General features: G+C 42.4%; 2 protein-coding genes across 22 annotated transcripts in view; one reads left to right on the top strand and one right to left on the bottom strand.

The window, feature by feature from the left end:
• The window catches only part of LOC135240224 (calmodulin-regulated spectrin-associated protein 1-B-like), a 38,832-nt gene extending 36,702 nt beyond the window's left edge, over positions 1–2,130 (top strand). For all 5 annotated transcript variants that reach the window (XM_064309634.1, XM_064309633.1, XM_064309631.1 and 2 more), the window contains one exon: positions 51–2,130. In XM_064309634.1, the coding sequence (XP_064165704.1) occupies positions 51–347 (297 nt within the window). In that variant the 3' untranslated portion in view covers positions 348–2,130. The remainder of the gene's footprint in view (positions 1–50) is intronic.
• A 771-nt stretch (positions 2,131–2,901) lies between these two features.
• Positions 2,902–17,035, bottom strand: part of kcnt1a (potassium sodium-activated channel subfamily T member 1a) — a 77,435-nt gene continuing 63,301 nt past the window's right edge. For 8 of the 17 annotated variants that reach the window (XM_064309637.1, XM_064309640.1, XM_064309643.1 and 5 more), the window contains 12 exons: positions 16,615–16,787; positions 14,157–14,228; positions 13,714–13,848; positions 12,929–13,040; positions 12,666–12,767; positions 11,354–11,437; positions 11,136–11,264; positions 10,574–10,594; positions 9,928–10,225; positions 9,018–9,092; positions 6,540–6,624; positions 2,902–6,437 (listed from right to left, as the gene is read on the bottom strand). In XM_064309637.1, the coding sequence (XP_064165707.1) occupies positions 6,320–6,437; positions 6,540–6,624; positions 9,018–9,092; positions 9,928–10,225; positions 10,574–10,594; positions 11,136–11,264; positions 11,354–11,437; positions 12,666–12,767; positions 12,929–13,040; positions 13,714–13,848; positions 14,157–14,228; positions 16,615–16,787 (1,404 nt within the window). In that variant the 3' untranslated portion in view covers positions 2,902–6,319. The remainder of the gene's footprint in view (positions 6,438–6,539; positions 6,625–9,017; positions 9,093–9,927; positions 10,226–10,573; positions 10,595–11,135; positions 11,265–11,353; positions 11,438–12,665; positions 12,768–12,928; positions 13,041–13,713; positions 13,849–14,156; positions 14,229–16,614; positions 16,788–17,035) is intronic. The other 9 variants (XM_064309642.1, XM_064309644.1, XM_064309655.1 and 6 more) reach the window with 5 other exon arrangements.

The following is a 17,035-nucleotide window of genomic DNA, read 5'->3' as shown; positions in this document are numbered from 1 at the left end:
TAGAAGGCCGTCACCGGTGCTGATGTCATTGCCCTTCGGTGCGTTTACAGGAGCTGGAGAAGTGCGAGTCGAACCACCTGATGATCCTGTTCCGGGATGGCGGCTGCCAGTTCAGAGCTCTCTACTCATACTTCCCTGACACTGAAGAGATCCACAAGCTCACCGGCACCGGGCCCAAGAGCATCAGCAAGAAGATGATCGACAAACTCTTCAAGTACAGTTCAGACCGCAAGCAGTTCACCGTCATCCCGGCCAAAACGGTGTCGGTCAGCGTGGACGCGCTCACCATTCACAATCACCTGTGGCAGGTCAAGAGACCCACCGTGCCAAAGAAGAGCATGAAGTGAGAATGACCACGAGCATGAGGAGGAGGAGGGGGGAGTCTCTCACTCTCTCTCTCGCACACACACTCGTGCGCACACGCACACACACACACACACATTACAAACTTATATACACACACACACGCAGTCGCACACACACAAACACCCATTTGCTGTTGTCCTGGACAGGTTTCATTAATTTCCGAAGTACTTACTAGAGTGGTGACACCACTGACACTGGTCGGCCGATTCTAGGTGTGACTGAAATGGGACAAGAGTGAGCCACAGTTTGAAGAATTCTGGGAAATGACACACATCTGTGAAAGTGGACATTGTTAATGCCGACGAACAGATGAAGGCGGGATCTTAATGCGGTCTGTTTAGGGCCTGTTTTTTTTTTTTTTCTTTTTCTTTTTTCTTTTTGTTTTTAAAAGAGGCCTCTGCATGTGGTGCTTTTCCTAACCGGTGGATTTCTTTTTACTTGAAGTATTTATTGGTTTGCACCATTCGCGCTGCTCCTTGCAGCTGAACACCCCCCCCCCCCCAGCCCCCCCAGAAGGACAAACTGAAATGTGGACGAATCTTTCCTGAGGAGGGCGCTGTGTCCCCCACGTGGACCAGGACTGTGTCCAGGCCGGTAGTCTCTTCCCGGCACCGCTACAATCCAAAAGACCTGCAATGCAGTTCACCCGACACGTCCTGCCAGCTCCTCCCCCGAAAAGCTCCATGAAAACATGCTGCTGAGAACTGTTTTTAACTGTTTTACCCGGACGGCCCCGCCCCTTTGTAGGCCTTCATGCGTCGTGGTACTGTTGTCTATTTATTCAGCGCTTTTACCCGCTCCAGCGAGAGAAGTTTTAATAATCTTTCTCGGTCGACATTTTTTTTTTTTTTAAAGGTACGTAAGGGATTAAAAAAAAAAGGACTGGTACAAGCGCCGGCTGCTTTTTTCTCTTTAGTTTGTGTGGTATAATGACTAAAGCAGGTGTTACGTGTGCATAACATAAACCGAACGTTGTTAGAGCTAGCGGTGTTTCTGCACTCTGCACAGTCGTCCTCTGAGAAAGTGCACTCAGTCACATTTTTTATTTTTATTTTGCTTTTATCATGCAGTGTAACCATAACCAATGTTGGCTATCAAGCTGTCTTCTGTTATGAGGAGTTTGTCGCTTTCATTTTTTTTTTTCTTTTTTTTTTTCTTGGTGACAGTATTTAATATATTCATAAACGGCTCTGGATTGTTGTGTAATTATTTACAGGGCATTTTTGGAATGTGCAAGCACTAAACCCGTAGAAAACTGACTCGTGTATCCTCATGATCAAAATAATGACGTGTTGCACAAAGTACCTTGCTTGCTGATAAAAGTAGGAATGAGGGTATGAACAGTGTCACTACATTGGTTCCAAATGAACTATACAGTTTCACCTCTCTGCAAAGGTTGGGCTGTGGGCTCCAGATACCCTGACTACCAAAAACAATCACGGATTAAGAGAACACTATAAACAGAGCAAGCTAAAGGTCTTCCATTGCTACTACTGTACGGATCTCGTGTTTGCAGGCCAGGCTTTAGAATACTTGATAATATAATTTGCTGCATCTTGTATATATGTTTTGAACAGCTGTTTTGTATATAACGTATGATTTATGTTCACTAAAATATTGGTATTAATATTGATCTCACTAGGTTGTTTTCAACTTTCAAATACCATGCTTTTCATGCTTGAGCCTTTTTTCCCTTTTTCTTTGATATTATACCATATTTATTTTCAAGAGAAGCACTGAAATTTAATAAATATTACAAACAAATTACATTGTTTTCATGCTTTTTTCCTCATGTCATTTTTAGTTGCGTTTGAAATTTCCTTTGCAACATTCTTTAATTTGTGGCATATTTTCAGTTCCTTTTATGCTGCAACCCACTTCATTAAAAATAATACATTCATTAAACCATTAATGAAGAAAAGATTCCATTTTAGCTCTATTCATCTGTGTGCCACATAAACCATAACTCTGTATCACCTTCAGCATACAATAAATACATTCTTTATGCCTAATTACATATGAAAAGGGCTTTTTAATCCGTGGTCTAGACAATGGTTTATCAGTTTTTAAAGTTTTACAGTATGAAAATCAAATTAGTCTCTTTGAAGTTTTATAAGAAACATTTTTGAGACATCTTTTTGCTTATTAAAAAAAAGCACCTTGAATGATTAAGAAAAATGGGATTAACAAATCTTGTTTGATTTAAAAAAAAATTTGTTGTTGCATTTGAAGCCTTTTCGACTTGCACAGTGCACCCCCACTCAATGGTTATCGACCTGCAAACAGCAGTCTACTTCACATAGTAGGGGTCCTAATTTGCCCCTTATAAAGGCTCCTTTAGTCTGTCAGTCCTGACAAAATAAATGACCCTGGTGGCATCTGGTGTTTCTCCATTGACAGGAATACAAAGGGATTATTAAACTGGGTCACACAATTATGCAAATCATAATCGTACTAATTAATTACTTGTGAATCATATTGAAGTCATACTGTCATTCCCATGATTATACGCCAACCTCGATCCAATGACACGCCTTGCTTTGCCATGGCTGCATGCCTCGCATTTATTATGTTTCTTTTACGTACAGTAGTGAAGCACACAGACTTCATATAGGAAATAGTACAAAATGGATTTATCAGTAGATTATTCCGTACATTCATAAAACGGTGCCAAGGACTTCAAAAAGGACCTTTTATAGGATTGAAAAGAACATGCATGGTGTAATTCGTTGAGAGTATTTTGTCACGAGATAAAAATATTTTTTGCAATCATACATCAAACAGTTTTTTTTGATGAAGTTGATTTACAATGATGATGATTTACAAAACTAAAAACAATTTGTTGGCTACATAATATTTTTTTAAATAGGTTCACATTTATTTGGAATCACTACATTATAAAAGACTATATTAGTGTTCATTGATGGATTTCTGTCCAGTTCATGCAAGTTTGTGTATTATTTGAAATGTTATAGATGATATCCCTGACCAAAAGTCCAGTCTCCCATCTCAAAAGTGGATCTGAAAAATTACTTCTCTTGTTAACTCCCCCCCACAAAAAAAAAAATTGACGCATTCATTCAGCAGCTGAAAACATGGCATGATCAAAACAGTACTACTTATCAAAATATATTTGTCTTATGATGAAAAAAAGCAGCTAACGACTAGTTTTTAAAATGACTATTTACAATGATCCCATAGCACTTTTGAGTTCTTCATCTTGTAGAGAATGGGGTTAAAGGGTTTTAAACTGACCTTCATCTACACTGCCATCCTTTTAGTGCAAAGTTCTTGTTCCTCTATTATATTTAGCAACGTAAAATTAACATTGAAACTGAGAAAGAAGCATAACATTTAACAGAGGACACCTTATCTGAGTTCTAATTCCACTTGAGAAATTCATTGATTGCATACAAATATATTCACATCAGTATATTTTAAAGTGACTAGCTTTGATAATTTAAAACAGATACTAATAAATTATGTCAGTATTAATATAAATTAAACATACAAATGTACACAGGAAATCACATTTCATATTAAACAGTATATGTATTATGTAGTAAAGTTGAATGCATGTAGTCAAGATGGTTTTCTTCAAACCAGTTGATTTCAGTGAGCGTGAAGGTTGTCAGCAACATAAATAAAAAGTTCGCTAAAAATCTTGTGTAACAATTGCAATAAATAATAAGAATAAGATAATGCCGATTTTACATTTGTATAACCAGCTCTACAAATCTCTCCTATTTCCAATAAATGGGTTGGTTCAATGAACACAAAAATAAATGCGTAAATAACAAATATAATATTCTCACCCAGTCCAGTCAAAAGAAATACAGTGTATCAGCACTGCAAATATCTTTCAAGCACCTGATGGCATTTTCTGTCATTTTCTGTCACATCTTGTCTTTAAATTTCATACCCAAGATTTACACTCTTTGGGGCCATGTCAGGTAAATTTCATACCCAAGATTTACACTCTTTGGGGCCAGGTCAGGTAAATCTCATACCCAAACATTACACTCTTTGGGACCATGTTGCTTTCTCTTGCTCCCAGCTCTTACCCCCATAGTATGGTTGGTAGACTGGCCCCCCTCAAAACCACATGGCACAAAGGAATATTCAGACTGCAGTTTAAAGCAGGTGACACCAAATGACGTTTCCCTGACACTTCCCATTCTGCTGGGAATGCAGTGACCAATTTAATTTGCAATAATATAATGCTGAACCGAAAGGTGCTAACAATATGCTATTCTGATTTTCAGTCAAAAGTATATGTTAAACTACAATCTCTAATGTCAAAACAATGCAAACCTTAATCTGTTGTAGTGTAACTGATACTTTTCCAGAAGACATGACTTCATCCTGCAAGCACCAGTAATACTCCCAACAAGGAACACAGCTTCACAAAAGTTATGACAAATTATCAGCTTTCAATTACAATATAGAAAAGTGATAATGCAAAGTGACATGTGTTTTTTTCTTTTTCAATCTAAGATAACATACCCTAAATTATACAGTATTGTACTAAAGCCTTTTGCTGACATTAACAAAGATTTCTAAAAAAAAATGTATTACATTACAAATCATTAAATTAATGATCTTATTTGTGACATCATATTAACCTTTTTGTTCTCTCTTTTTCAGACACATGCAACTATGTGAGGAAAGCAGCGTGGCAATAGAAGGACACACTGTGAAATCCAAAAGGAAAAGAGCAAAACCATTACATTAAAGTACTCATCAATGGAAAATCAGGCAGATCTACTTCATGAGCAACAAGTTAATAAATAATAAAAGAGCAGCAGTTTAGCAAGTACTCAAGACTTGCTTATACCAGTAAACAACTCCCTGCTCGTCTCTTTAGGGTTCCCTTTCATAGACATCACCGTCTATAAAATATGATATGAATTGATGATATGAATGCATGATGAAAATTTACCAGAGTGACTTTACTGTACCAATGTCTGACCTGGTTGCTGGATTGGTTATGATTTGATAGGGTGTCGCTGGTGATGAGTCATGTAAATACTGTATATTGGCTTCTGTGCAAGATATCAGTATGTCAAAACAACATCAAAAGTGACAAAAAAATAAATAAATAAAATTAGTAATTTATTAATTTACTTGGTATGAAATAAAAAATATAAAGTTAAATAAAACAAAATTCCTCAAACTATATAAAGGGATTACAACCTGACCACATCTATGGGCCTTACCCATCATCACCTCTTCCTGGGGGAGCCCTGAGTAAGGCCAAGTCCAGTAGATCAGTGCTTGGTGGTGCATCATCTACTTAGAAATCAAGCATGTCCATCGGACTCCTCACCAGCTACTGCTAAAAGTAGCCACCGCGGTGCCATGCTGAACTCAGCAGGGTATGAACATGTGAGGTCTGAAGGCATTCTGCACCACATGCTATGCAGCAGATTATCTGTTCCAGGGGTTTGTGATGGAGCAGCCATTGCACTCAAGTAGCACAGGTGGTTAAAGAGAGAGGAGTCAACAGCCACACGGACAATGCGTGATGGATTTCTTTTGTCGTAGTGCCTGGTGGTGTGAATTCCACCCAGGAACCATTCGGTATTTGATTTCTACAGAACTGGGAGGAAGTGGGTGGGTGGGGGGGAGGGGGGGGGTGTTCCAAGGATCTGAGGTCACTCGTTGTACGGAGGAACAGTGAGGGCGTTCCTGTGTACAACACGATCCTCTCAGCTCCATTACATTCCGCCAGGGTCCTCCCTCTGGCCCCACCCCATGCAGTGACTCCGCCCCTCTCTTGGGCACAGCTGTGCCTCGGACGCAGGAGGAGCTGCACGTGTTGCCGGGGGATCGCCGTGCGTCGCCTGCACTCCGCACCAGGTGGGCTGTCTCCATTCCGATTATCTCTCAGTCAATCTAGGCACTCTTTGTGAACTGGGCCGCCTCTGCCGTCGCGCTCTGGCGGAGGGGCTCAGAGCTGGGTCTCGTCTCTGGTCTCCATGCCGAGCTCCTGCCTCATCCTCCCGCCGCTCGGCCTGGCCGGGGGGTCGTCGGGCACGTGCGCCAGAGGGTCGGAGCGGATCAGGTACCTGCAGCAGAAGGGTCAGGGACAGCGACAGTCAGCACAGGGTGGCCCCGGGCATGGCTGCTCTAGAGAGCCCCACAGCCTGGTCAGGTTTGGAGGTACCTACACGATGTCATTGAGCTCCAGTCTGGTGTCCGGCGTGGGGTTGATCAGGACGTAGGACAATGTGTTCTGGTGGTCATTCATTTCATCTGAAATGGATAAAGGGAATTTACAGCACATGCTGTGATGCAACATTGTGAGTCTGACAACTTTGGCTGATTACAGATAAAAGGCTTATGAGTATCAAGAATATGAGGCTTATAATGAGATTATTTTTAATCTATGGGTTAACACTAATAAAACAACCAGGGAAACGAATATCTTTAATTGTTTAAAGATACACTCAAATTCCTTTTTTCCATATAAAAAGTTCATGCCTGAATTCAACAGTAGGGTCATTTATCATGCTCTAAAAAAATCCAGCTTGTGTTATTTTGTTCCAGCATAAAATAACTTTCAAGCACTGCTTCTCCTCACTCTCAGGTGGAGTGTCATTTCAGTCAGTAACAGACACCAAGACATCATGTTGCTGTGGACCAGAATGGCTACCTGTGCCTCCCCTTCGTGTCTTGCAGGAGGTTAAGGGCTGTAGAGGGTACCGTGGTTACCCGGGTGAGTGTGTGTGATTGGACTCTATACCTCATACTGAACTGGGACTCAGGGGGGGAGGGCACCAGCTTCTCCGAACCCACCTGTGTGCGCCACTTATTAAGCCAGGGAGGGGTGGGGAAGGGTAAAAGAGAGAGAAGGTCTGACCGTTACTGACAGAGCAAGGCTGTTGAGAGGCCCATGCAGCAGTAAGTGCTTCCATGCGGAAACATGCAGGCTTTGTCCAGATTGATCCCATTCCTGCTCATCTTCGGGGGCCACTTTCCAGGTTGCCATGCCAACAGACAGAGCCTACACCAGCCGTACCAACACGCACAGAAGGGGGAGGTGGGGGTTGCATGCTCTGGTGTCTACATCAGACCCCTTCCCCAGCATCATACTCAGCCAATCAGAGTGGAGCACAATACATCGGAAAAGCTCGGCAGAGAGCCTGGTACATAATTACTTGTGAAGGGAGTGCTAAGGCTGCATTTTGGATATTTCTGAGCGGCTCCGTGTTTGCCAGCATCTGCAGGGGTAAACCGTTAGCATGGTAAATCTTCTGCACACAGGAGCAGAGCTAGACGAGAAGGTCAGTCGTTTACTGTTCTGGGAGTGGCCAAGCACATGCGGATGCACTGCAGGCGTGTGCAGGCTTTCTTTCACATTGCACTGGAGTCTGTCTCCCTCTTGCTGCAGTGTTCAAGCCCAACGCTCACATTTCCCCCTCCACGCGTCCAAGCCAAAACACACCACAGGCTGCATGCTTTCTGCTCCACTCTGTCATCTCTCAGTGCACACGCAACGCCAAACAACACCACCGGCTAATGCTCAGAGAGAAGATGCAGAAGGAAAGCAGGAATAGACAGAACAACTTGAAGTCTGCTTCAGAGCATTATCTCATCCTGCACTGTACGCTGTACCTTAGAGAGTCATTATTAGTCACTGGGCACGTATTGATGGTTCCAGCGCAGACAACAGGTTGAGCATGTGTTTCATTTTTCTTGATAGTTTCATGCATTTATTTTTTCTAACATGATGATATTGCCTCATTCACAAATATAACCTCCCTGCTGAATGTTCATTCCATCTGAAAAGCTCCATTAGCAGACAGTAAAGACATCATTCTGTGTCCTGTTAACCAGCCTACAAGAAGTAGATTTAGATTTTCTTCGAATCATGTAAAGGCGACGCTAAAGATCTACAGAGACCAATCCAGCAATTTACTGTAGGCTAAGTGCGCATTATGCAGCCCAGGTTGTGGGTTGTAGGTTGGTATACCTTAGTGCTTTGCCTCAATGTGTACCAGCTTTGAAGGTTTAAAACATACAGAGAGGTTTCAAAGGAAATAAAGACAATCAGTTTCAGGATTTGTTCGTGGGCCTTAGGGGCCCTGTTAGAGACGTATTGAACTTGTTGAACATCAACTTCCAAATGACTATGAAGTGGAAATAAAAGTAATTTTCTTTATATACGGCTCTCGCTGAAGTCCATGCGAAAAAGGCTAAAAAATTGACTTCTCGTTCAATATATAGATGTGTAAGAGTGGTAGGCTGGCTGTAGTACAGCAAACATCCCTCAAAAGACCCCGTTGTGGTAATGCCCTTCCTTGCCCAATATCTCCATGGCATTGAATGACTATGCCCTCTCCTTTGTAACCCCTCTCTCCCCGTGGGATGGTCTGTACCACGTGATACATCATAGACCCATTCTCCTTTTGACCACTTCCTCCTGTAGTCTTCTCCCTATATGCATATGCATGCCCCTCCCATTCCTTCAGTATCCGGACTACAGTTTCCCTGGAGTGTAGAGCCATGTCTTCTCTGCCATATCTCCTTCATTAACGTGGCTGTTGATAATGCCCAGTTAGGGGTACTATTATTGTGTTTCTTTGGTACAATTATTGTGTTTCTTTGGCCGTTTATTCTTACTGGAAGTTCTCACTGTGGATCACGTGGGGAATTACCTTGCAAATATCCTAGGTTTACCCGATTCATCACATCGCTTGCAGTTAAATTAGCAACATCCTCTGCAGAGCAGAGGGGAAAGACAGACAAACAGGGGAAAAGAGAAAAAAGGGAGAAAAAAAAAGCATGTCAGGCAAGCAGCAGCAAGAGAAGTTTAAGAAAAAGATGAAGGGATGGTGGGGAAGGGGGCAAGATGGGGCGTATGAGGATGGTCAAATGAGATGGGAGGTAGAGGTGCGCTCTGGCAAAGCCGCAGGGGAATAAAAATCAGTTGCCGGATGCAGCCAGCAAACCTATACTGCCCCCCACCCCCAATCCCTGCAGTCCTACACACTACCAGAAGGGGAAGCAGTGGGTGAAATGTTATGAAACAAAGCTAAGCAAATTGCTGTGATTCACTTTTGCTTGATGTGACAAATGACAGTGGAGCACATATGTGTAACCGAGGGACATATGTGCATATGCCTACAGGGGGCTGATACAGGTGCACATGACAGAATGTGGAGTGATGGCATCATGAAAGGGCGAGAGGAGGAAGAATGATGATGTCTTTATTCAATTTTCCACTGTGTGCACAGCAAGGCTGTTCATCCACTGGCACACAGTGACCACATATAATGTGATTGTGCAGCGTTGGGGTCCACATTTCACATTACTACATAAACAGCATTTGGCATTCCCTGGCTAAGTGAAGGAGCAAGCTTTGCTTATTAAAACAAACATCTCTTCGCTTATATCCTGAATTTTCATTTCCCATATTACCAGATTACCAATTACTGTATGTGTGTTATTACATATATTTTATAGGATGGGCGAGAACATTTTGTCTTGATTCACACAGTGCTACAGTTACCCTCCTTGGCATTATCCAGCACAGGTGAGCACGGCTCGGCTCACCATATCCGGTGGTGGGTAGCCCCAGGTGCTTCATCCGGTTCTTGACGAGCTCCGACAGCTCCTGCCTCTCGGACCGGCGGGACAGGTTAAGGCGCTGCTGGTTGATGCGCTCAGTCCGGCTCGGAGGTTTGGTGTTCTTCCTGCTTAGGCGGCGTGCCCACTGCATGCTCTTCCTCCTCAGCAGGGGGTGCTCCGATTGGTCACTGCCCATGGAGTTCCGCTGGGAGGTCTTTTCCTTCCATGACTCCGGCCGTTCCCTGGTGTCCTCACAGTCCTCCACGTTTATGGAGACCTGCGACTGTGAGAGAAGTCCGTATCCATAACAGCAGGCTACACACACAGCCTATTGCGCTGATGCCACGGTTCCTATGACAACAGGCAACAACAGTTCCCGCAGTGCAGGGTCTACAGTTCCCATGGCAACATACTAAATCGGTTATAAGAGTACAGTTCTACAGTTCCTATAGCAAGAAACCATATTTCATGTAGAGCAATAACTTTAGAACACAATGAACATTCAAAATGAAATGGCAATTTTCATAAATTAAAGATTGCCAACTGAAACAATACATGAATGAAAATTATAATTGCAAAATAGCAACAATAAAATATTGTCAACTGATCTGAAACACCAATGTCTTCTTACCTGTCTGCAAATATCCTTACACTGGAGAGGACAAACAGACAAACAGATGAAGGATGGTTATGAAAATGGATGCAAAATGAGATAACAATGGAATTGACCATTCTATGAGTGTGCATGTATGCACAGGCTTAAAAAAACAGTATCTGACCAATGTTATGAATTGCATGTTTACTCTGAGAAGTGTGGCATAATGGTTAGCGAACTGGGCTGCAGTGCCCCACTACTGTGACCTTGAGTAGGGTACTTAGCCTGAATTACTTCAGTTAACAGAGTAAACATGAATGAATAGATTATACATAGAATATAATCTCTGTGAGCTGCTCTGGATAAGAATGTCTGCTAAATGGCCAAAATAAAAAAAGAATATAGCAAAATGGTTACTGATGCCTACTGCAAATATCAATAATCCACAGGGATATACTACATAAAGTATTACCCATCAATGTCAAAACTGAATTGCTCAGACAAATAATGCACTTCTTGGTGTACATCCCATGCTGCCTCATGTTAATGCAGCACTGCGCCTCTCTTTGTTAATGCGTGTCTGTGGTGCTGACCTCACCTCTGAGGAGGAGAACATGTGCGACTCTGTGCGGTAGATTCCAATGGGGATTTCTGCGCTGGAGGAGCAGAGCTTCTGGAACAGCCTTCCATAGGTCCGGATCCACAGGTCCTCCTCGCTCACCTTCATCTTTGCCAGAACACACAGTGGATCACATTACCATGCGCGTACCAAACACAAAACCGAGCCGCACCCACACGAACCAATGCCACACTCACCGCACACAGGTAGCCAGAGCCAGGCGTGGTGTCCAGGCCTAATAAAAGTCTTGCGATGGGAATCATGTAGTCCTTCACGAATGACTGAACAGAAAAAAATACATAAAATCACACTTTGGGCGTTTAGGGTGTTAATGCGCCATTTTCAGTTTTTACAGTCCACTAACACCAGAAGCGTGAATGTGATTTATTTTCGTACAGTGTTTGAGACTGAACCCTAGAGGGCGATATTGGCTTTGCTGAAAGCAGAAGAAGGCGAGCGTGTCTGCATAATCAAATTAAAGCTTCTGAGCGATGATGAGCGAAGCTTTAATTGAGCAACAAATTACCACATTGCAATCAGACAATCACATTTCCCACAGTAGGCAAGGCTTTCACACATAATTGTATGTTATTAACAAAGCAAGAAAGTATTTTAATGCACATCTAGGCATATCATTCTGGGAGCACAGAATATGGTTTTGGCTGCTGACATATGGAAACACAACAGAGCCAGCGCACTAAAATAATATGAAAAAGAGGGATACGTCTGAGTTTTTTTAAAGCATTTTGAATGAGACTACAGGAGCAGCAAGTGAAAATATTGCTGTATGTCAGCAAGTCACTTCAGCTGAGTGAACACAAGAGTTTTAGTGCCCTTTGCAATACCAGCCACTTTAACCTGCAAATTAGAGTCAACCTATATATCAACTGGATGGGCTGTACTACTGATGGATACGATCACCATCTCGGTCTCTTGAAAGTAAACTCTCATTAGGTGCTGTGCATAAATCTAAGCTGGTGTTAAATAGTTCTCAAGGAGTGAGCAATTGTGTTTTTCTACACAAGATTTACACAAGAAAACAGACCTTTTGTTCCTCCACTCAACTTCCACTCAGCTTTATCATTAGTCCCTATTACATATATGCGCCTCACAGTCCAGAATTGAAAACTGGTACTGTCAGAGCTGCCAGTGGCCAGGGTGTGCTGCAAGGTAATGGCCCGTTGCACAGGGTCTCTCCTGGAGGTAGGGTTTAACTGTCACAACAGAGAGAAACAGCTACAAGGTGCTCAGTTTTCAGGATATCCGTTCTAGTCTGTGCTCTCCTGCCTTGTTTGAGGACGTGTAGCAACAGGATGGGCTTAAAACCGTTATTAGGCATTTCAAATCTGGAGATAAAATGTAAAAATAAACTTTACAAAATGCCCACGAATGCAATCAGGCTCTTATTATAAGTATAATTGTATAATCAGTATCATTAGCATGGGTGGTAAGTGGTGGTAAGATGCTGTGCAGACAATGCGTGATGAAACAGCGAACCCAAGGACTCACCTGGTAGAGCAGTGTGTCGAGCATACTGATGCTGAACACCCTGCCTGCAGCAAACGGGAGGCGGAACATGAAGGCCAGGTTGGAGCCCTTGTCACGCTCTTTCTGCAGAGAGCAATAGCAGCACGAGTCATTTCCAGGGTTAATCAGGGATATCTGGATGAGATCGGGTATGGTATTACCCATGCAGCTCTACTGCCACTACCTCCACGCGATCCCTTCCCATGATTCTCAGGCACACAGTAAAGAAGGCTGCCTCTCCTCACCTTTTCCAGCTTGGACAGAGCCAGCGAGTAGCAGTCCTTTGCTCTGAACTGCATGAACCTCATGTTAGAGGGATGGGTGAGTTCAGTGATGATGCTTAGACTGGGGAATAACCTAGAATGAGAGAGAGAAAGAGATATTTGACTGCAATCATACAAAAATAGCATTATTATTATTATTATTATTATGATTATTATCTTATTTCCTCCCATAACTACTGTTAAATTTCTGGGCTTAAATACATTTACACTCACATCTCATCCTCTCATAAGCAGAACACAGGGATAATAATGTATTCTTGCTTCCTTCACCAGTATTCACACAAAACTTTAGTACCTTTCCATCAGGACGCGTAAGAAAGAGGGGCAGACAGGGACAAAAGTTGCCGTGGCAACACTATTTATGTGCACATTAATGCACAGTAATGACCGCCCTTTGAAAGTGAAGGGAAATTGAAAGAAAGACAGAATGAGCAAGGAAAGAGGGAGAGAGAGAAAGGTCCTAATGCCTTTCAATCCAAAGTCTTTCCATGGTTCTCATCACTACATAAAAAGCACAGGAGTCTCAAGGGTCATTATTCAGCTGCTACAGAATAAAACTTATCTGTGAACAGGAACAGCATGCACTTATAACTACTATAGCTCCTTTATTTGTCACACACAATGAAAACTTGCCTACACCTGGCCCAGATATGTGACATTTGTTTTCTAGAGTAGACTGATCATAGCGAGAAATGTGATAAAAATGCAAGGAAAAAAACTAATATACCTGCACAGGTTGCCCTCACCTGAACATCGTCTGAACATTAACAATAGTTTTGGCATCGGCCATGTAGTCCTCTTCTGCACTCATGGTGCTCTCCTTGTCCACCACCACCAGATTGTCAGCATAAATTATCCCACACTGCAACAAGTTATCCAGACTGCAATACAACACATCAACCAATCAGCTGCTGTGAAACTGCATTCATTGTTCATTTTAGTGGCAGGGGCAGTACATTTGTGTCACACGTCAACCAATATACATTAAACTCTTAACACTACACCTCAAACACCCTGAGTTACAGTAGCTGGTGTCTACATGACAACCACTAAAGACATGTTGTATGACAGTGTATTGGATAATCCATTTAAAAATGGTTAATGGTTAAACCCATAAGATAATACAGTCTGTGATATCAAGTATTTATTTTGAAATGATGATATAAAATCAGTTCCTTGCGTAACCTACTTGTCAATGGTCCCAGCCATGAAGTAAACCATTGGGAAACAACATATAGCTTCTAAAAAGTGGTTGTCTGGCCTGGAAGAGAGAGAAACAAATCAGCAAGTGGACAATTTCCATTTAACTCCAGAATTTTAACCCACATCTCTGCATACAGATTTGGAATGGCTTTTTAACCCCATGTCTCTGACTGCATGCCTATTTTGGAATGAATTTTTAACCCCATTTCTCTGACCGCATATTGATTTGGTATGACTTTTTATTCCCGTTGAATCCACATATCTAAGTATATTTGTTATTATATGATTTAATAGAAATGCATTTATCACTAGTGGTGTGTGTGTGTGTTTGTGTGTGTGTGTCGCTAAGTGGACTACAGAATGCCCTCCTGTCAGACTCTATGCACACGCCTACACTGTGCAGTAGCAGACAAATACTGCTTTCACATAGATTGTGAAGAATGATGGAGATATCCAATTTCTATTAGGCAGTTTGTTCCATCTGACAAATCCATTTTCACATTTCACTTTTATATAACAACAATTTTCATTTTAGAAAGTGTTTCTTATGAGTCAGTGTTCATATCTGTCTTATCGCCTCTCTTTAATCCAAACAGAGCTGTAAGGTGGGGAGTTCACTTTCCGGGGTTTAAAAAAAAAAAAATTCAGTTTTAGTGTATGTTTCCATTGACCCAGACAGTTGTTGAGTACAATGAAAAATATTTGAGATATTTTGAGCTTCAATGAATCACTGGCACTGGAACACATGGAAGCCCAACAAACACTCTGTCCCCCCAGGGCTGGATTCTGACAGCCGTCCAATAGGGTGTGGAAAATGTACACACGACCAAGAACTTACAATACTCTCAGAAGCATTAAAATTATATGCTATATACTTTATGTTGTCTGTGAGCTTTAGAAGTAGCTAAACTCTCAATAATAAGGTAAGGACATTTTACTACACTCTGTTTTAATGGTGGTCACTAGGCTGTGCTTAATGCTTTTTAATATTATTTGTGTTTATGCAATGATGGCAACTTAGCTCAAGCCTGGATTTAAGCCTTAATTAAATAATGCTTAATGCATTTCTTTTGCCAAGCAGATTCTGGCCAGAAAAAGATGGATCATAAAGTGTCTTTTCTTCCGCAATAAGAGTGATGTCGTTGCTTTTCACCGCAGTTTCAGCTATTGGGAATGGATTGGTGTGCATTAGCACAAACGGTATCAATGAAACAAATCAGGCTTTTCTCTCTGAGTTATAGTCAAGACAGCTGAGCGATGACAGTTGGTTCCTGCTATCGAATGAAAATCTCCTGTGATTTAGCTTCTTCATAAGCTTTTTATAGCTCCCCTGCCGTACCATGTTCTTTGTATTTTCCTCCAATCGCTTCACAGGCCCTAAACCCCAAGTTGCCAATCTAAAATTAATGAGCCCCCTGTTAGGTTATTGTACATGAAGGGATTGCTAATGTACATGGAGAACACAGGAGGAGGAATATGGTTGTCGATGTCAGCATTTTTCATGTGTGTCAGGAGGGGGGTGGAGGTGGAGAGGGGGAGTGTGTGTTGGGTCCTTCTTCTAATGCTGACACCTTACCACATCCCCTGCCTTGGGACTCTGGGACATGTGAACCTTTCGGAAAAAGGGTTTTCAAGGTCTGCCCCTCCCCCACCAAGTTACACTCCAGTTATGCGTTTCAAGGAATTACGATGTTTCCATGGAGACCTTTTCTGGCTATACAGTGATGATGTTTTTTTTCGCCCTTCTACGCCTTACAAATAAAGAGTAATACAGCTGTGCTGCAGTCCTGACGTGAATAACTACGGCTTGACATCACGGTGCTGGGTGTGCTACTAGCCTTAGCATCCCTGCCGGGGGTTGCGGAGCTAATTAAAATCCACTGTGACTACTTACAGCAGGAGAACAAATACACCCACACCCACGCTCCCAACCTTCTCATAAAACAACACACTTATGAATTATGCATGGGTCGTGATACATTTCTCGCCCTGCAGTAATGTTCCAGTTGAACTGGGCTAATCAGTGTCTCACCCACTGCAAAGCACAGCTCTCTCCTACTAACAGACTACCAACAGCGCTTTGCCAATTTTCAAATTGTGAGCAAGAGCATTGTAAAAAAACAAACAGCCACAAGAAGAGACTTGGAAATGAGCAGCGCGAGCAGGCTAGCCATTTACTGCCTTTCATTAAATAAAACACCCAAAAGGGATCGTGTGATGTCTGAGGCAAAAACCAGGGTGCAGGGACTAGGAGGAGAAAGACGGCAGTGCTTCATCCCTCATTGGCTGTCCACGAGGAGTGTCTGCTCGCATTAACCCTAGGGTCGACAGGAGGATGACCGACATTAAGGGAAATGAAGCTGACAGACCGTGCTGTTATGTTGGCACATATAGCAGGCTGTGATGAGAGCAGGAGCAACGGCGTGCATGGACGGCTGACTTACGGGTAGTCCAAGAGCAGCACGATAGGGTTCAGCTCCTTTCGGGAACGGTAGTAGGCTCGAAGAGGAACAATGAAATTATATAAGCCATTCCCCGCTGTCTCGGCAGACACGATGATGAGCTTGTTCTTAAAGCCGTAGGCTTTGGCATCCTCAAAGCTGTTGTGCTTGCAGCCCTGAGCATTGAATAATAGCGAGCAGAACTTAAAGTTAAACACGCTCATGTAACATGTTCAAAATATGTACACACTGTGCTTTGAAACCCTCCGGTTATCAACATTTTCAAATGAATGACAACTTCAAAACATTAATTAAACAGTATTATTCACAGTGGCTAGCATCATTTCTTTTTTTTTGCATTGAATTATTGACTGAGGACAATCATTACATTATGTTTATTACTTATTCAGGGGCACAACATCAC

Source organism: Anguilla rostrata, chromosome 14, assembly GCF_018555375.3.
Source record: "Anguilla rostrata isolate EN2019 chromosome 14, ASM1855537v3, whole genome shotgun sequence".
NCBI classification, from domain to species: Eukaryota; Metazoa; Chordata; class Actinopteri; order Anguilliformes; family Anguillidae; genus Anguilla; species Anguilla rostrata.
The sequence above is the reverse complement of the archived record's forward strand: the minus strand, read 5'-3'. Positions and strand labels throughout refer to the sequence as shown.